The sequence below is a fragment of the Ammospiza nelsoni genome, chromosome Z, assembly GCF_027579445.1.
Source record: "Ammospiza nelsoni isolate bAmmNel1 chromosome Z, bAmmNel1.pri, whole genome shotgun sequence".
Classification (NCBI taxonomy): Eukaryota; Metazoa; Chordata; class Aves; order Passeriformes; family Passerellidae; genus Ammospiza; species Ammospiza nelsoni.
This window is the reverse complement of record NC_080669.1, coordinates 50,672,584-50,693,481: the sequence shown is the minus strand read 5'-3', so window position 1 is coordinate 50,693,481 and position 20,898 is coordinate 50,672,584. Positions and strand designations below refer to the sequence as shown.

The 20,898-nt window shown below is 35.5% G+C and overlaps 1 protein-coding gene across 7 annotated transcripts in view; it reads left to right on the top strand.

Annotated features, from left to right (window-relative positions):
* Positions 1-16,915, top strand: part of ERBIN (erbb2 interacting protein) — a 118,028-nt gene extending 101,113 nt beyond the window's left edge. For 5 of the 7 annotated variants that reach the window (XM_059491715.1, XM_059491712.1, XM_059491709.1 and 2 more), the window contains 6 exons: positions 6,889-7,032; positions 7,829-7,960; positions 9,635-9,844; positions 10,904-10,996; positions 11,583-11,657; positions 14,340-16,915. In XM_059491715.1, the coding sequence (XP_059347698.1) occupies positions 6,889-7,032; positions 7,829-7,960; positions 9,635-9,844; positions 10,904-10,996; positions 11,583-11,657; positions 14,340-14,447 (762 nt within the window). In that variant the 3' untranslated portion in view covers positions 14,448-16,915. The remainder of the gene's footprint in view (positions 1-6,888; positions 7,033-7,828; positions 7,961-9,634; positions 9,845-10,903; positions 10,997-11,582; positions 11,658-14,339) is intronic. The other 2 variants (XM_059491714.1, XM_059491713.1) reach the window with 1 other exon arrangement.
* The last annotated feature ends 3,983 nt before the right edge of the window (positions 16,916-20,898 follow it).

Sequence of the window (20,898 nt, the reverse complement as noted above, 5' to 3'; positions counted from 1 at the left end):
CTGAACAATTATGTATCTTCAAAGAATTTGAGTAGAGCCTGGAAGAGTGTAATCTGTCCTGCTAACCCAGTTGAAAATATCACTAAAATGGCTTGAATGTCATTTAGCCAGATCATGTTTCTTTGGAAGGGAATTAGGTATCCAAATGGCATTTTGATTGTGCCAGTTAGATGGATTTTGTTTTTAGTTTCTTTTCTAAGAACATAGTTTGCTTTGTAATTATTATGGTAACTACTTGAATATCTATGATGGCTAGAGAAATTTAATTGGAGATGGTTGGAGAAATTACTTTTAACTATGATTTTTCTTCAGAAATCCCAGTATTTGGGGGGAAGGGTTTGCTTTTTGTGTTTTGGAGGGTTTTTTTGGTTGGATTTTTGTTTCAAATTGGATAAATTCTGGTGACAGAAGGGGATGGGTTTCGTTTTTTATAGACACCTGCACTAAATCTGTACGTATTCTTCTGATCCAGCTGGTCACCCACAACAGGAAGTGTCTTAGGGTAGTACTGTGCTGTCATGTGAGGACCCCTTGTCCCACATGAGGGTCACTAATCTCACCATGTTCCAACTCTAATAAAATGTGCATTCCCTCATTTTCCATTCTCCTGGATGGATGTATCAAATATTACATGAAGTGACAAGAGAAACAAAAATACCAGCAATCTTTGAGTACAAAGGGAAGCAGAGCTTCAGTGCCCTGCTACTGCAGTTGTTTATAGCTTGTTCATTGGCATGTTAGGAAGAACGTTTAATGCAGCAGTGATATCTGTTTGGGTCTGCAGCAGCGTTGTCACCTTTACTTAAATGCCATTGACTGCCTGACTTGATTCCCTTAATTTCTGACAATACTTTTCATTGTGCTTTATATGTAAACTTTAATTTTTTCTACTAGACTGGAATAACTGCTATTAAGATTTTAGCTGTGCATTTAATTTAACAGAACTTTTAAGTCTGTTTTTTATGTTCTTTTGTTTTGGCCTTGAAGTTTTTTAAAGCAGTCTTAGCAATCTGAGACTTTTTTATGGGTTTAAAGTAAATGTATATATTGAATTGTCTACTTTATATTCTTTAGGATATAACCAACTTAAAAAGAAAAATCTGAATTGTGGAAAATGTAGATATGATCCTGTATGGCAGCTGGCAGATATGATAATGTGGAAATTCTAGCAATCAACTGAATATTTCTTAGTTCTTTTTAAATAGCAGCTTTGGTATTTCTGTTTGTAATTAAAAATTAGCCGAGTGGTGAGGGTGCTTTATCTATAAAGCAGATTTCTGAAATGGTTTGAAATCTGAAAAAAAAAATCCAGTAATTAACAATCCAGTTTTAACTCATCTAAGGAACAAGCTCAGTTACAGAGCTTGTTTAAGGAACATTATTGGAAACTACTTTGACAAAGCTTTCATGGATTCAAAATGGCACTTTTTTTTTTAAACATAAGATGCAACACAAAAAAATTACAAATACAAAATTAAGCATTGTGATGAATATTTCATACCTCTTTTCTTGACCAGTATGGATTAATAGTATTACTTTTGCTGTGACTCTACTGTTATTGATTTTAATCATGTTTATAATTTGTGTCCTTACAGATAGAAATGCTTATTAGAAAGGAGGGTGTGGTGGTGGGCTTTTGGGGGTTGGTTTTGTTTGTTGTTGTTTTGTTTGGTTGTTTTCTTTTCCTAAGCTCCTGAAAAACTTGTTAATTGTGTTTTTATAACATTTAGTATCTGAAAAGAGAGGGAGAAGTGAACCCACTTAAATTTATCCAACGGTGTCTGCTTATTGGACAAATTGGAGAAACTAGTTCCTTATTTATTAGCTCTTTTTACCTGAAATTTGTGGGAAAAAATTTTAGGAGTTTAATTTGCTTAAGCAAAGATACAAACTAGTTTTACGTCTAGCAAAAATGATTAACAATGGGTTCCAGCCAAATAGCTAGCATTTGTAATACCTTTAATAAGCTGTAAGGGTCATGGTATGGGCCATTCATTTAGGAGTTGGACTTGATGATCATGATGGGTCCCTTCAAACTCAGAATATTGCGTGTTCCTGTGAAATGTAGAGAATAACTAAAATTATCAGAGTGAATGAAGGTGAAAATAGTTCATGAGACCATTTGTAAATAGAAATTCTGCATATATTAGAAGAAACAATTGGCTTAACTGATGCAAAGCATATTTTATTGGGGGAGACAGGAGCTTATTTAAATGTCAAACTGCTCTCTAGTGGTTGCATATGTAAGATGTTGGAAAGCATGTAGTCAATTTGGCCTTACCTCCACCTTCATAAACTTAGTACAGAGTTTTAGAAACAGTAATATTTTTCAGGTTAGGGTTAGGGTGTGACATACCCATTTTACTACTTAGTGTGTTACACTAGACTCTTATAGTACTCTGTTGGCTTTTATTTAGGAATTGAAACGAAAATTCCACCTGTGTAAAAAGACTAGGGTCACACATTTATGATGGAGAAATTTCTTATCCATAAATTGCAGTAAGAAGTATCTGCAACAGTTACCTGCTAATATGTTACATGACTTTGCTGAGCATACAAAATTAGTTACTGAGTCTGATTGTCCTTCCCTTGCATATGTATATTTTCCATTTTCTGTTGCAAAACACGTGGGAGTTCATTAGATGTGTGTTTGCTTTCAATTCTAATTTAATCTGAAATTAAGTCCTCTGTTTTTTATCTACTTTATCTACTACTTATCTAATATACAGATTGTCTAAAATGCATTCAGAGGAGATGATAATAGTTTAATACCTACTTTTTTTTTTTTTAGAGTTGTCAGTCTACAGTGCCTTATTAAAAGAAAAATGTCTAATAGTTTCAGTACTGATATGGAATTGCAGTTTTAATTAAAGTTTGAAACTTTTTCTTCAACACATTTTTTTATGCCACATACTTAATATGCAAAAATGTTTTCATTTATGTTACCTCAGATCTTCTCCCTAATTAAACTTGCTTTAGTGTGTCAAGGACAGTGACTTCAGTCGTTCTGTGCGTACATAAAATAAAACACTTAAGTGTTCACAAGATCGCAACCTGAAGAATATTTTTACATAGTTTCATATCCTGATAAATTACCAGAAGTATTATCTCTTTAGTACTTGTTAGTTTTACATTTTGATTTTAGTTATATTTGTTATTTTTTTCTTTTTTGAATGGACATCTGAACCATATAATATTATAATATATTTGTGGAGTTCAGAAGTCAAACCAACATGCTTTAAAAGGAATAAAATTCTTGTGCATTTGTTATGTAAACAGCAAAAGTTCTCAATCTGCAAACATTTTCTGTCAGTGGAATTTAAATTATATGCAGTTTTTCCATATGTAACTCTTCAATAGGAAGAGTCTGTTATGTGGATAGTGGGAATGAAAACTGAAGGGATTTCTAGACACTTAATATTGTCTCAAGGGATTACTTATGTCCACCTTTACCCTGCAGCTGATTCTAGGTAATGTTAAATAAATCAATAAATAAAAAAGACTAATACTTAGGCTTAGCAGTTAAGTCTCCAGTTTAGGCTGTTTCAAGATAAGTAGAATGTAGAGTCTTGTTCCCTGCAGATATTGAAATTATTAGTTCCTCTTTTATGCCCAAATTTCATGGCTTGCCATTTCAGACTCCAAACAGTCTTAACATAACAATATTATTCTCCTAATAATTACGATATTATTCTCCTAATAATTACAATATTACAATATTATTCTCCTACAAAAATTACAATATTATTCTCCTATAAATTCTCCTAAATAAATTCCACTACTTATTTTCTTGCACCTAAGTAAATGCATTAAGGCATTTCAATTCCCAAATCACACCCTTTTGGAGTCTGAAATGTTAATTCTTTTGTAAGCTGCAAAAGACAGAACACATTCCAGTTTGTATCATCTAAAAAAATACAAGTAAACCCCAGAATTATGCGACTATCTACTTGCCTGTATCTAAACTGATTCCATTGGAGGCAAATTTGACTACAATTTGGAATTATTATGATGAACGCACTGATTATTACTTTGTACGTAGCCATTTTTTCTTGATGTATTGTAGTTCCCAGTATAGACTATTGATGGCTAAATAACTGATTTCTAGTAAAAATATATTAAATGAAATATTATATGAATATAAATGTAATTTAAATCTGTTAAATTATATATATCTAATATATATCATTAAATGTACAGTAAAAATATACTGAAAGATGACATGTATATTTCTTAGTGTGCATCAGTTCAGAGTAACTGAAGTAATTCTTCTCAGGCCTCAAATATTTGAATTATTATTTTGCAGGCCATTATGCCTTAAGACATGGTAGCAAACCAGGACTAATGGAGCTGGTACTTAGAATTAACAGTCATACTTAGTGTGAAGTTTAGATCATGTATTTATTCCATATTCAATTTTTAATAATTCGTAGTGAAAATCAGGGTGGTTAATGACATTTGATATTTAGATTTCAGAAGGTGTGTTCTCTGGTGCAGCAGTCTTCAGGAATTTTTCTCAGAAACGTACACCTTCATCATTCTCACATTGAGAAACAAAATTAACAGGAATGCTGTTCACACTCCAAATGCATCAATTTCTCTCTTCCCAGCTAGAAATAGGTGGAGGACAAATACTCTTGTTTTGTCCCTAGGAATCTCTTATTGTGTAAAACTTAAACTTTCTTACATGACCATTTTAAATAGTATTTGTTTTGTACTGTTAGTACAGCTTCTGAGTTTCTTCTAACTTAGTGTTGAGGCGCTGTGCTCATGTAGAACAGGAGAGTAACAGTGTTTGCAGTGTTCTCAACTCTTCCCTACATCAACTGCACAATCATTTCTTGTACTTGTGGAAGAAGTCTCTTTCAAGAAAAAAATACTATAAACCCTTTAGAGTTCATAGTTCTCAGATTATGTAGTCACCTTGAAAGTCACTTAACTGAAATCTCAGTTTCTGATGTACAAGTTCATACCTCTGTAAATTTTAGGAAAGTTCTCCCTCTCTGTTGCACATCTATCTTAGATTTTAAATCCAATTTTGCATTGTTACATATCTCTTTTGTCACATAGATCATTGCTATTTATTTGCCATCTGTTTGGCTCTGTCTGAGAGTGAACCCAGTTCATCTAGGGGACTTTAGAGTACGATAGTCTGCTATAGACACTTTGAAGAGAGAATTTTTTAGTCCCACCATGCATTCCTTCTATTTTTATCAGTCTTTTTGCCACTTACAGAGGATGGAGAGATATAGAAGCCTCTTGAGAGCTTTCTGTAAGGATACTTCAAGGAATTGCCTTTAGTGGTGGGGCAAGAAGATCACCTTGTTAATTACAGACACTGTTATGAAAAGAGTAATAAGAAGATGGTTTGAGGCACTAAGAAGCTGAGGAAAATTGGTTTTGGCATTTTTGCCTGGGTATTTAGCCTAAAGCTTAGAGGAGCAGTAAGCTCAGATTTAATGTTTAGTGAATGTAAATTTAAATGCTAAGAACAGTCTTCCTCTCCCAAGAAAAGGAAAACATCTGCAGACTTCTTTGGATGCTTGAAAAATCCATTGGCTAGAGAACAGGGAAGGTGTAAAAGAGAAACATGAAGAATGCTTACTATGTCACTGAGACAGAGGTTATCCAAGAACTTCAGCCAAGATAAAACCAGTATTGTCAGTAAATACTGTTTTTCAAGGGAGTTTCCAATGACTGTGCTACCAGAGCATCATCTGGGGAATATGAGTATATAGAAGCATATGGCTTTGATTATTAAACTAGTTTTAGTTTCACAAGATGAAGCTAGGACAAAAGACCAGATGTTTGCCTAAAGACTAGTGATTATTTTCAGAATCATATTAGTATACATAGTCAACAGGCAAATGCCAAAATGTGTTTATTCATGTAGGAATTGTTACAGTATCTTAGTAAATTATAACTATTTTGAAAATTCCTTTCTTTAACTCAGAAAAATTAAAAGCTTTACACAAAGCAGCTTTGAATTTGCTGGCTATTAATGCTTTGTGGTGTATCTTTTTTCTACAGTAGTATTTTTTTCATGGGATTGTCACATGTTCAAGATAGCTTTGTTTTATTTATCAGGTAGCCCGTGGAAGTTTTTCTATTTCTTCCTTTGCACTGTCTTTTTATTTTGTTTTGCTATTACAGCTACAAAAGACCATGGTGGCAAGATGGTAATGTCTCTTGCTTTCATTTTGTTATCCTTGCTAATACTGCAGGGGTCAGGTTTGTAAGCGAATGAAGCTCAAACCAAAACCACTGTCGCATCTGTCCTTGCGGTCACGTTACCTCTTTGATTGCCTACAGTAGCACAGGGGTAGTCTCAGTTTCATTCATGCCTCTTCCTTTAAATGCGGCTTGTTTACATTCCTGAGTGAAGTATTACTGTAATGCACTGGATATTATCAGTGTGGTTATAGCAAGAAAATTCAGTCAGTCAAATCTCTGTGTAAATTTTTATTTGTACTTTACTAGTAGTGGTGTGGGGGGATAAGACAAAACAGTAGACAAAATAATTAGATAGATTTCCACAGGTATTTTTCTTGACTGCCAGCTTATCTTCCTATAACATACTTGTTATGTTGCAAATATAATGAAAACGTGAAAATTTTGATAAGCACCTTTGTTGTTTTTTCAGACACGTGAATATTTCAATTACTTTATTTACATGTAATTCTGCATGTGAACTGGTTGCATGCTGATTTACAGTAAATAAAGGTAAATAGGGTCACTGAGTTGTGTTTATACATCACAGTGGTACCGTTCTTGCATGGTTTTATCTTGCATGACAATGGAATATGTTTGTATTACATGTATAACATGTCTTGTGGTTTATGCATGCTGCACTAATCTCTGTGTTAAATCTGTCCCCTCTTTATTCAGAGCATGCTGTCTCGGTCCTTTAATTCCAATTATGCTGCAGTTAGCAGCTTTCACTATGGCAGCTCTAGGGATCTGCATGGCAGCCAGGGTAGTGTTGCCTTGAGTGTTGCAGACGGAAGAGGTTCTGGTGTGCACATTGTTCGAGTGAGTACCTACAGGAGGCTATTGCAATATATAGCGGGGGAAAGAATAAATTGTAAGGGGGTCCTTAAATTGATACAGTTATCCTTTTACATATGCACAATGCTTTATTAAAATAATATAATCTATATACTGAAATTATTTTTAGGCATGAAATATTTTACCTTCGCTTCATATGCTATAAACTTATTGCAGGGCTTTTCAGTTTAATGTCATGAAGTTGAGTAGTCTAACTGGCTTTGTAGATGGTTGAATATGTGTAGAACTGTCTGATTTCATTGTACATTTGTGATCAAAAGATTACCATTCTGAATTTAACCTAGCCCAATAAGGTTTGAACAAAATCTGACTATTCTTCTTCCTCCCCCAAAAGAAATTCTGATGATATAAACTGTACTGTAAGATACTGTCGGCATTCAAGAAAATTTGTAGTCAGAAAATATGAGGAAATGAGCTTTTAGATAAACACTCTGAGTGGTGTGTATGGCATCCCTAGTGAGCTGGATAAAGTCATCAGGAGACTTCCTTGAATCTTTGACTAGTTAATCGCTGGGATTTGTTAATTAATTTACTGCTGATAAAAGACACCTCTGCAGCTGTGGGGTTTTTAAATGTCCATCAGTATTTTATTGGGTGTATGTCTTAGTTAGTGAGATTTTCTGCACAAATAATGTCCTAGTTAATCCAAAAAGATAAAGAAAGATAAAGCCCTTAAAATATTTTATCCTGAGTTTCTATTGAGAATTTTTAGTTTTTATTATATAAAGACTTTGTCTTTACCACTTCATTCTGTTTAAAGCATCCCCAGGCTTCTGCTCCAGGAGACCAATGCCAGGATGAAGTATTCATTTCGGGACAGCAGAATTACTCATCTGCCACGCTTAGTCTCAAAGATGTTCCTCCAGACAGCATCAAAAAAACAGCTGTGCAGGTAGTTGTCTGCATGACAACATGGATAGGACATATTTGCTTTTATTCTTAAGTCTGTATATTTTATTAGCAGTAGAAACTTAGGTTGGGATAGCAGTTGGAGCTAGGGCTTCTTTAAAATGTAATACACAAGCTTCAAAACTGACAAAAATGAAACAGCATCCTCAGTGAAATGGTTGACTCTATGAAGGAAGATGGTTCTTACTTTTCTTCAGTAGGTAATTTGGAAGAAGAAATCCGCAGCCAAAGAAGTACTTGCAAGTGAAAATTGAAATATAGCAGATGATTTCTGAAAAGTAATATGAAGCTGATTAAACCTTCTAAAGAACAAACTTGAAATGTGTTGTGATGAAATTGTGATGATAAACCAGAATTAGTAGGAAACACTTTGTATTCATCTCTAAGCACTACGTCTGGAAGTGGGTCTTACTACCATGAAACTAAATGGATTTTTGTAAATTAATCAGCAGAAGCTGATTTTATTCTTACACCTTCAGTAATTTCAGTTGCATTTCTACAGACAATGGGTATTGGGAACTTGCACAGCTGTGGATACATTTTACCTATATAAACTCTACCTCTGGCAACAAAAAAGTTTTCCTGTTATACTTCAAGTTTTCAGAAAAGGCATGTATATTAAATATATATGATCTGTAAATAATCTGAAAATGTATTAAAGACACACATTATCATTTCTCAGAATCAGTCTGACATAAACTCAACAGAGCAGATTCTGATATGTGTGCATTCACATAGCATGGTTACAGGTTGAAATTTGCACACTTGTTACTTGTAATACTGAGTGAGTATTTTAACATCCTTGTATCCCATAACTAATATGATACGGGTGGCAGGCCAGTCTGTTACTCAAGTGTATAGCAATTTTGGAATTATACAGATGAATCAGTGACTAATTAAGGTGGATAACAGCACGAGATGTAATGGCAAGGGGGCAAAAAGGCAGCGTATCTCAACACAGCTTCAGTGAGGAAACATTGCCAGCTCTAGCATCATTCCTGGTGACATGATTGGAATGTTCTGTATGTCTTGACAGCTGTGTACCTCACTGCTGCTTGTCATTATTATTCCTATCAATCAGTTACATATCCATTAAGAAAAGAGTAACATTTTTTGGAAATACTACAATTTTGATATTAAGATCTTGAGCTTGGATGGGAACTTGCTCAAGGAGTTTTCTTGTAAAGTGATCACCATAATATACTTGGTGAGCATGTAGTCTGCCACGCCTGGGATAGGGAGTGGGAATTTTTATTTTTCTATGATCTGTTGGAAATTGTTACAAAATCGCTGAATTTTTTGTAAGAAAAGCACAGACTATAATGGCATGAATCAAGTGTCAATACCATCAATTGCACTGCTGGAAAATAATATTTGGGGAAACTCAGTGAAAAAACAAGTGCTAAAAGCAAAGGCTGTATATTTTGTGCTGATAAATTAGCACTCAAATAAAGATTTTGTTTTTCCAAATTGTTCAGTAGGTCAGAGCTGATAGCTATAAACAAAATGGATGTAATTGTACATGATCCAGAAGAGTAGTTTTAATAATGTTGCTGAAAATTAAGAGCAGTGACATATGAGAAGAATTGAATTAATGAAATAAGAATTGAGGATTGCTGCTTATAAAACGCATGACCTTGATAATTTTTTTTTTCAGATGCCTTTAACAAATGGACAAATGTGCCAGCCTCAGAGGCTTCCAGCAAACTACAGCCAAGTCCATCATCTCCCTCCTCAATCATCAGTCGCAAGACATCCATCTAGAGAGCAATTAATTGATTATCTGATGTTGAAAGTTGCCCACCAGCCCCCCTATACCCAGTCCCAGTGCTCTCCCAGACAAAGCCATGAGCTGGCAAAGCAAGAGGTAAGAGTAAAATCTATCTGACAGATACAACATCTGTCAATCAGAGACATTGTTACATTCTTTTCATTTATTATCATTTCTCTGTAGATGGTGACAGAAGCAATATAGGGATTTACCTCCAGCAAAAGATCTCAGATAAATTCTATCCCTCAGATCACACATTCCTTCCAGTTTTGAGAGAAATGTGGTAGAATTTTAACTGAATGCAGCAGAAACTTTACCTTGCATCTTTTTACTGAGCTAAAAATTAATTTCTCAACTAAATTTATTTATATCTGCTTCAATATTTAGCTAGTAACTGAAGAAAACACAAAGTCACAGTACAACTTAGAGTACTTTGCATCTGGAATGGTTAAACCTGCAAGTGCAGAAATGTGTATCCCTAAGCAAAAATGTTGGAGCATAAAAATGTTGGAGCAATCTGATGCATACCTGATAATTATGTTTTGTTTATGATAGATATGTATATAAGAAATTCTTATACCATTTAATGACCCTTTCCTTGTGACAGCCCTCTTTCTATATTGTTTGAGGTTTTTTTTTAAAAAATCCTGATAACTTCATTTTCATTCTGTGCTAGAATGAGAATGTCCACTTCCTGTGTAAAATAAGTTTTTTATTCATCTCTTCTAGCAAGAGAAAGAGGACAGTCTTGGCTATGTACCACTTGCAGTCAAAGTAGGAATGAGGCTTGATTTTCAAAATTTACCTAGAGGTAGCAAAGAAATAGGAGGAAGAGATTCTTTCACATAAGCATGTATATTTGCTGGGGGCATGAAAGTAACCCACTTAATATTGAAATATCTCTGAATTTAAAGCTCATGTGACTTATTATTATAATAATAGTGTTATTGGAATAAAACTTAGGTACAATCTGCATCATGTTATATTGCAATCTTGTTCTGCATTAATATTATGAGGTATAATAATCTCTGACCTGCTTTTTAATTTTTTTAATTTCAAAGGTTTTATTCACCTGAATTCCTAATAATTTCATTACAGTAGCTTTGAATATAGATTTTTCAGCCAATTAATCTTATTTTGATTGTAATTACTTAGATTCGAGTGAGAGTTGACAAGGATCCAGAACTTGGATTTAGTATATCAGGAGGAGTTGGAGGGAGAGGAAATCCATTCAGACCAGAAGATGATGTAAGTATTCTATACTAATGCTTCTTGAAAGCCTTCTGATCTGTGATGTTTCTCGTGTTCAGCAATGGGAGAAAAGAAAGTATATATATTTCTCAAACCACTACACTCCAGGACTGGAAGGGAGAAAATTGGAAAATTATGTGGAAAATCAAGGTTTTAGGTGGTCACAGTTGAATGACAGTACATATGATTATTCCAGATGAGTAGTTTTTACAGTGGTTAACAGTTCTAGTTATCTGTTAGCAGATTTGAGATAGTGAATTGTGGAGTGTACAATTAGGAATCCTCTTATAAAAGAGATGGTGACTTAGCCTACAGCTCTATTTCTAGTAGTAGATAATTCATGTTGATATATACATCTGCCAGTTTAAACCAAGGTGGGTCACAATTATCTTCAAAGATAATTTTGTATTTTTAACATCAGGAAAGGGAAGCAGTTGTAAAAGTCAGAGACCTGTAGAATAGCATTGTGTTCTCTTCTACTTAGGATGGAAACTTGAAAAAATATTTTTAATTACATCTGTTTGATGCTATCCTGTTATTCATAAATAAGTTCTCAAAAACATTCCCACATCTGTTTTTCAAGGGCATATTTGTAACCAGAGTGCAGCCAGATGGACCAGCATCTAAGCTGTTACAGCCAGGGGATAAAATAATTCAGGTAATGTACTTAATGTAATTAATGACAGTAATGACTTTAGTAGCCTATGTAATATCCTGGTTTGGTTTCAGTTCGCACCTAAGAGCAGAATGTTTACTTTTTTCTTTGGCATCTATTTTGATTTTTTCTTTGGTATCTATTCCTGATACATTCTGGGATGAAACTTCATTTTCTGCCACCTAACACACCAATAAGTGACTCAGACTAAAGCACAGTGAATAATTTTTTCAAAGTCTGAACATTTTTCACACATCTGAAGACAAAAAAAAGTGACAAAAGATGTCATTTGAGACATTTCATTAGGCTGTACTATCATTCAGTTGTTGCATTTGTGTTCGTTCACATAGTGTTGAGAACAATGGTTGTCTGAACACCAACAGCTGCCCCTGACAGCTGCTCCCCACAGTTGCACTCTCCTGTTACATCCCTCTCCATGCTGCAGCTCCTGCCAGCCTCTGCTGCTCTTCCCCACTGGCAGGCCGGACATGCAGGAGCCCTGGCCAAAGCTGCCCCTTTGCTGCCTGGTGTCTGGCTGGTCACAGCACGCACCTCCTGGCTGCCCATCTGCTGCTGGCCAGCCAAGTCACGCATTTCAGCAGCCATGGCTTCTGGACTGCAAGCTGTGTTGTTGCTTCTCTAGGAAGTCTGTACCTATCAGACCTTTTCTGTATTAGATTTGTTTGAAGTTGTCTTGTATAAATGAGCTCGTAAGCTATTAGGGGAGGGGTCAGAGAAATTAACAGTACGTTTGTAGTGCCTTACTTTCTTAACCAAAATGAGCTAGTGGGACATTTGAAAATTATTCTAACTACCTTTAAATTCCATAACTTATTAAAAATAGTTATTTATCGTACCATGAAAATGTTGATGGAATCAACTGTGCTGCATTTCAATTTTCTAAAAACAGAACAAACAAAAAGCCCAAAACCAAACACCCCAGCCTCTACTAGTGTCTCGATTAAACCACAACATCCTGTGAACCATATTCTAAAACCAAGCCAAATTGAAAACTCAGCCTAGTTCTTCAAATGAAAGATAAAGCCAAAAGGCACACAAGAAACCTGAACTGAGACTAAGTTGTTCCAGCTAAAAGATGGATTGTTCTTAAGCACAATAAATAATTTCTGCTTGTCTCTCCTCACTGGATTAGAGAGGTCCTAGTTCTCTTACTGATACAGGGATGGTGATAACCTAACACCCAGGGTTACCAGCACATACATGAACAGGAAGCATGTTAAAACTTTGAAAAAACTACTAGCACATTTGTTATGTATTTGTAAAGTGGAACATACCTGAAAGGTAATTTCTGTTTTGTGGTTTATTCCTGTCTTTATAAATGCCATGCAGACAAATCAAATTACTTAATGCAGATTTTTTTATGTTGCCACTGCTTGGGTTTTGCTTATTGTTTAATAAGGGATTCAATTTGAAAAAGAGCTCAAGAACAATTACACTTCCATGCTTAGACAATCAGAAGCCGCTTTATTTCTCATAACAAAGAGTATTTTTTAATGTAACAGCACATTCTTTTTAGCTGCGATAGTCCCAGTGATGATGTAATGACAGTCCCACTCTGTCTTGAGCCACTCAGACTTCATTTTTTTAATGAATACCATCTCTTCCAAAATGCCTTTGCTATGCTTGATTTTGCAATGTTCTCTGTAAAACATTCAGTAGGCATGCATATTACAATGCATGTCTAATACATATTTTTAATAAAAGTACACTATCTGATGAATGACTAGATAAATGAAAGTAAGACTTAAGACTAGGCTAGGACATTCTGTACAAATTATGATTTGAAAGGATTGTTGCCACTTTTGCTCTCTGAGCAGTCTACATAAATCTTCCTCTGCAAATCTAGAAAGATGTGAAAACCCCTGGTTTTCTAACCAAGGATTCAGCTGGTAAAACAGTGATGGGATAAGAACTGTAACATTCAAAATGTCACTGCTAAGGCACAGAGAGCACATCCAGTTCTCTGTTCCCTGTCACCACACAAGCAGCTCAGGGAAAAAGATGGGATGCACAGCTGGAAGCTGTAACAGTTTAAAGGGACAAATTTGTCCTTTTGCAACATTTTGCTGACCAGGTTGAGCATGATCTTGCTCTGGTACGCTCAGAGAAGTTGAGCTGTGGCCATGTTTTCCCTGTCTATTGTAGGCCACTTGGGCCTGTCTGTGTTTGCCAAGACAAACTTGTCCAAGAATAACAATATTGTTTAGAGTCATACACAAATACAAGTTGGAGATTATCTCAGAGTCTAACACCAAAAAATGGCTCCCAGTGCCATTAATGTTTTTGTCTCAAACAGGACTCAATAGTTTTAATTTATCAGAGATGCCATCTCTAATATTCTGATACTTAAAATAGGTTTGTGTCATTTGTTGCCCATTTAGGATTTTTTCATGTGGCTGTATTACAGCTGATGAATTAGATGTCTGATGTTAATAGCTTAATATGCAGTTTTCTTTTGGTTATTTGCAATATTCTTCCAAGGCTGATATGGTAATTTAGTTTTTTTGTAGCATGCAGGTACAAATTCAAGTCATCTGCAGTGTTTTATTCTCCGCATTCATGTAGAAACCTTAAGGCTTAAAGAAACGTACACGAAGTAATGAAATATCTTTTACTAACATGGAATAAAGACTGTCATTTTCAATTTTAAATATTTCTTTTTAGGCTAATGGATACAGCTTCATCAACATTGATCATGGACAAGCAGTGTCGTTGCTAAAGACTTTTCAGAATGCTGTGGAACTCATCATTGTGCGAGAAGTTTCTTCATAAGTTCCGTGGATTGTGGGGATAAACCAACAGAATGCATTGAAGGACTGTGGGGAAACTGAATATTTTGCATATTTTTATACATTAAAAGAACTCAGAATTATGATCAAAATTTGTACAGGAAATACTGAACTTGTGGTTAAAGGGGGAAAAACCACTGCAGAGAACATACAGGAAATAATTTTGGAAATGTGTATGGTGAATCAACTTCTTTTTAAGCATTATAGCAATTTAAGGATCACTCCTCCAAGAACAAACCTGTGTTGTTTTTTTGTACAGATGGTAGGTTTATTTTTGGATAATTCATACACATTACTAAACTTTGTGCAAGGCTTTGTGAAGCCTCAGTTGTAGCCAATGGACAGATGGCAGGGCTGTCTGTCCTGTAGCTGTTTATTGCCTTTATTTTTATTCACCAGATATTAATGTGTTACGCTGAACCACTTCTGTAGATACGAACGGGGATATGAAGTGTTGGCTTTGCTATGTGCACATTGTATAGATGAATGGGTAGATGGAAGGTGGTGCTGGTTGGACGGAATAAAGGTCAGGTGAAACAATTATCTGCTATCTAAATCTGGAATCAGGAGAGAGGAAAAAGTGTTTAGTTCTGGAGTGTACGTCTACCAATAGAAAATGCAATAAAAGCTTACGGTGTTTTTTTAGGAAGACTGTAACTACAAATTTGTGATATTATACAGGATTTGTTCTTAATGTAGTCATTGAATATTCATTTGCCACATGTCATTCATGTTTAGTTGTTTTCTTGCATACATAATTTTTTCAGCTGTACTGTGGAATTGTGCCCAGAGATTTTTCTCTGCTATGGAAATCCCCAATTTTGTGGAAATGGTGATAATTTTATCTTTATAAAAAATACTCCATTTTAAGCTGACAGATATTAAAAATGAAACTGAAATGGCCAGTTTTTAAGATTGTTGCCTGTAATATAAATTTAAACATACACAAATGATGCAGGAAAGGTTATGAAAGACATCTCAATTTTTTTGGCCTCTGCATTGCCTTGTTAATCAAAAAGGAAACCATACACATGGAGCTAGGTAACCAAAGCAAGTTTGTGAAACTTTGAGCAGTGATGGAGAATTGCTGTGGTGAGATGGAGAGTAAAGGGAGGGTGTACTTAAAACCCACCAGTTCGTAATGAGGTTTCTTAAAGGGCTGTTCCTACAGGTAACATTAAATGTGAACTAGACACTTCAGAGTCATTAAAGGGTTTCTGATTACATTGATGTAATAGTGATTTACCACAGGCTGCCTTTGTTCCTTATTACTGTATAAAAGGCTCAATTATGCTTCTATTAATTTTGTTTACCAGAAACATTATCTTTCTCCTTTGTAATTGAATAGAGACTGCATAGTCTGCAGTGATAATTCATACACGGTTGTTATGGACCAGGGAAAAGTGCCATAGAAGACCGATAACTGTTTTTAATCAGGGCTAATAATTAGCCTGTCATTGGAGCAATATTCAATTATTGCAGTTCATTTTTAATTATGTACAAGTTGGTAGTTTGGGACAGGTATAAGCGCTTTTTTTCAACCCAAAAAGTAAATGCTTTTAATAAAGCTAGCAAAAACACCAGCTTCCTTTAGTTTTGGAAGAATGAGCTGGAAAAGAAAGGAATTATACATAGCTAGCAGTAATAAACAGGCAGTACTTTTTTAATAAGTGAACTCCAATATTGTTGCACTTCTTTCAGAGATGTTAACTATTGCTTATTGTACTGTGTATAGTTCTAATAATTTTAATTGAAACCCTTTAACAACTCTTTGTATATTTTAATTCTTTTTAGTTGATTTTCAGTAATATTTGCATAGAAAATGATTTTTTTGATATATTAGCAGAAATGTGCTGTATTTTGATAAAATTCACTTATTTTCTGTGTGCTGTTAATCTTAAAGAATGAGAAACATAGCTATATAATGGCAGGCTTCAGTGTTTAGTTGTTATTTAGTTTCTATTTTTTTATTGAAAATGCAAAATGTTCACATCACGTGTTCATTACTTTTAATCATGTTATTTTTATCACACACTGCCTTTTAATGGGGATACATACAGACAAGTCCTAAATTACCTTGGTCTTCTATAAAACCTGTATCTTTAAGAAGGGAAAAGTCCAAAAAGCAGAACTGATTCTTTACTGATCTTGGACTGACTTTGTATACATTTTGCAGTACATTTAAATATATCACTGAGAAATTATACTGTATTGTATTTTGCTTTAATGGTAACAGAAGTTTTAAATGTTGCTGTGTCACTTAATTTTCAGATTTATGTATCACAGAAAAATTCTACCAAAAACTGTTCGGTTGGTAGAACTATATAAGTAGAGATTTATAGCAAGAAGTTTAGTACTTCTTGTGGAAATACTTGGCCAAAGCTTGTCTTCCGTCAGTTAGCAAATTAATTGTCTAATAAAACATGGATTATGCTGATTTTACTCACTAAATGTTTGAGTTTTCAGTGAATTGAAATGTGTTTGTTTTGTCAGTGTCAGTATGTGAAGGTAAACATGTCAGACTAAATGATTTTGTGGGGAGTGGGAGAAAGAGGACTCCTTAACTAGTGCAGCCAGAATTCAAAGGAGCAGAGACAATATCAGCACTTTTCAGTTTGAATGCATTGTAAACTACATTTTGAATAGAATAAAATCCATCAGCAACCTGAGTTACTCAGCATGGCAGTGAATTGATGCAAACTGTGTTAATTCTTTCTGTTCTTAATAGTTCATTGAAGAATCAGTTCAACTGATGTAATGAAAAGATGAAGTCTCCCATGTATTTATTATGTAAATACTTTTTTAGTTTCTTTTTTTAATGAATTAAGAAAAAGTGTAAATACTTGAAATCATTCTATGAACACAGACATAGCAATAAGCAACACACAGAATCAAACATTCATTATTATTTTGGTTTTATTTAGAAATATTCCCTTGTCAACAGCTGTGTAATGTTTCTATTGATCAGCATTTATTCAACATTCCAAATTTTTGTATATAAGAAGACTGTTTCTGAGGTAACACATGGAGAATAGATAATAAACTAATGCTCTTTAAAGCTGTGTGAAATTGACTTATTTAAATTTTAGGAAAAATTCTCCATAACATTATTTAATTATCTACAGTTTTTGTAGACCTCAGTACTCAATCAATGTGCATTATCAAAGTCTTATTTGTGTTCGTGCCTCTGTACATCTCAGTGCCCACGGGTCTGTTCTAAGTGATTTCCTTGCAAGACTGGGTTCTTCACAACAAAGAAATGTGTTTGTGAATAACCCCATGTGGTGGGTAAATCTTGCCTTGATGCCAGGTGCTCACCAAACTGCTCTATCACTCCCCCTTCCCTAGCTGCACAGGAGAGAAAATAAGATGGAAAACAGCTTGCATTTTTAAATGAGGCAGTTTACTAAAGCAAAAGAGAAAGTTTACTCACATACAAGCAAAGAGAAAATAAATAATTTTATTTTCTACTTCTTACCAGCAAGTGATGTCCAGCACTTCTAGGAAGCATCAGCACAGGCAGAGGTTGCTCTGGAACGCAAACACTGTAAAAAACAAATGCCCCATCTTCGTCCTCCTCTTCTTAGCTTTTTTATCTGAGCTGATATGATGTGGCATGAAACAGACCACCCTTTGGTGTGTTTGGGTTAGCTTTGTGTCCCCTTCCAAGATCTTGCTCACCCCCAGCCTACTGATGAATGTAAGGAACACCGTGGTGGTGCTGTGCCAGTACTGTACAGCAATACTGTAGCTACCAGTGCAAAGCACAGCTCTGTGAGGGCTCCTGTAGGGAAAATTTACTTCATCTCAGCTGGACCCAATGCATCCCAGTCTTGCAATAAAATCATATTAGCGCAGTGAGTGGCTACTGTCACAAAGAGAGGACTTTAGTTGCAAGTTTACTACTTTTGATAAGCAGAGAGAAATGCCTAGGTCAGTGAGTAGGGTTAAAATTAAGAGTATGCTGAAAGCACTCTGAAGTGGTGTACAAGGGTAATGTGATAGAGAAACTAAAGAGGTAGGCACGGCATTTCACAGGAGAGCTAAATTTGGCTTTACATCCAGTTTTCTTGAAAATCACAAAACAATGTGGTAACACAAATTTTCATCTTTTTGTCCTCTGATATACCAGTAACACTGTGTTCTACTTCCTCTTACAGAAAACTGATTCTCACTATTAACAGGTTATGGCTCTGATGACGCTGGAGTGTTGGGCCCCTTGTTATTTAGGTTTTCTATATCTGCTCTCTATTTGGACATGATTTCATAACAGTTTACTTTTTCATCAAGCATCTGAGAATACTAGGTCTAACTTCTGTTTTTCTGCCTGAAGGTACTTTTTCAGAGAGAAAATGTATTTTTTGGTATGCTGTCACTACTGCCATGCATTATATTCAATTTTGGAATGTGTACGGAAGATTCTATTGCAATATCTATGAGATTGCCTTGAAACTGGAGCTCTGCTACACCATTAAAACTGCACTACAAGTAGGAGCCTTACATGCAGTGCTGGAAGCCACCAGTTTCCAGCTATTACCTTCCACTGCTATTCCACCTGTAATTCTGCTAGTGACAGACTACCCAGGTTTGCACTGTGGGGCCCAAGGCTCCTGAAGCTTTTGGGTCTGAAGAGGTCCTTTCTCCCCCCCCAGGGCCTCCCAGGTTGCCGAGTTCCAAAATTCCTCTGCTTAGCAGCACAGGTCTTGCAGGAAAGGTCATGGGTGGGCCCTAGGTGCTCCCTCCGATGCAACAAGCCTCCTCCTAGCGCCAGCTGAAGGGTGAGAGGATCACCCTCTCCAACCAAGGGCAGCTGCAATGAAGGCTACATGCTGCATGCTGCACCAAGGCATGCTGCACCAAGGGCTACTGACCACACTTAATACAAGCCACCAGTGTCCCAGGCCCCAGTCGCTCCCTTGCCTTGTACCTGGCAGCAGCAGGTCCCTCATTTTCCCTCAAGTTTCTCAGAGGGTTCCTATGAGCATCTGGTCTCTTCTACTGCTGTCTGAAAGCCTCATTTCAAGTACTAACAGCATCACCCTTCCTTGCAGTTCAGGCCCTCTTCTCTGTGGGACTTCCTCATTTCCAGCTCTTTGCTCCCTTTTGTTTTCTGTACCTGAATATTGTCTGTGAGAATGTGACTTCTATTTCAGTTCTGCAATCTAACTATTTGAACTATTGCTTTGTATTAGGGATAAGCATTAGGTATGGAAAAAGTAGCAGCTGTTTGGCTTAAAGGAAAACATGAAATGAGCACTAAATCTAGTGTTTTAAACTGCATCAGAAATACTGTGCTCAGGACGTTGTGCCTATGGAAAGTAATTTGCAAGTGTGGATAAGCATTACTGAGCTGTGAAAGATTCAATTAACATATAGCTTGCAATACTTGAGTCAGGACACTTCAGCCCCTCATATTTAGATCAATATCTGATTAAAAACTTTAGAGGTGCACTTGGAATGTGCAAGAAAACATATGACAAGGCTGGTAAAGGTTCCTGAGATGGCCAAGAAGAGTTCCTCATGAAAAGTCGTGTTGCTGAAGTAACAAAGTATTCTGCATGGCCCAATCATTAGATCATCAGGAATTAAATTTCTTATAACAGTAGTCTGCAACATCTACTTTTGCAGCTGCGTAACACAAGGGGGAGTGTGGCTCTGAACTGCATCCATTTCATGAGGCATGGCTGGATGCTGCAAATGGCTGAAATGTTTATACTTGAGTATTGTTCAAAGTAATGAAAAAAAAAAAAACTGGCAAAATATTCACTTTTGTTTGCCAGATGTGGAAATACTGACTGGGACAAACCTTTCATGGACTGTCTTTTAATAGAGAAAGTGGTAGCAGATGAATCAGATGCTCTACAGAGAAATTCTCATTTAACTGCTAATGTTGGTAATTTATGAAGGAAACTTTGGAGAAAAAAACAACATTAAAAAAAAAAAGAAAAGCAAAAAACGGGTAAAAGCTTTCTACTGAATTTTAAGTATGCACTGGCAAAATACAGGATTTGTAAGTATTGTGCTATGGCTCTTAACATCAGTGTTTTATCATATTTTATTTATTTTCATCTGCAAAAACTTCCACTTACAACAGAATAATCAACAACTGGTTTTGAATATGGAGAAGGTATTTTTTGCTGATAATGTTCCTGCCAAAAACTACTTCAGCTGAAAGCTATGGCTTCACTACAGAGAAACTGAGGTTTACTAATAAATATTGAAACAGATAGTAACAGCTGGTTAGCTGACATAATATTAAGTCCTGGAAAAATGAAAGAATTATGTAAAATTGTCTCATTTGCTATCTGGCATGAGCAATGAATGATGAGGCGGGACTTGATGCATGCAAGGGTTAGAAATCATGCTGAAAACCTCCAAACAGATAAAACATCTAAACAAATTTTTTTTCTGCTGCATTTTAATTTTATGAAAAC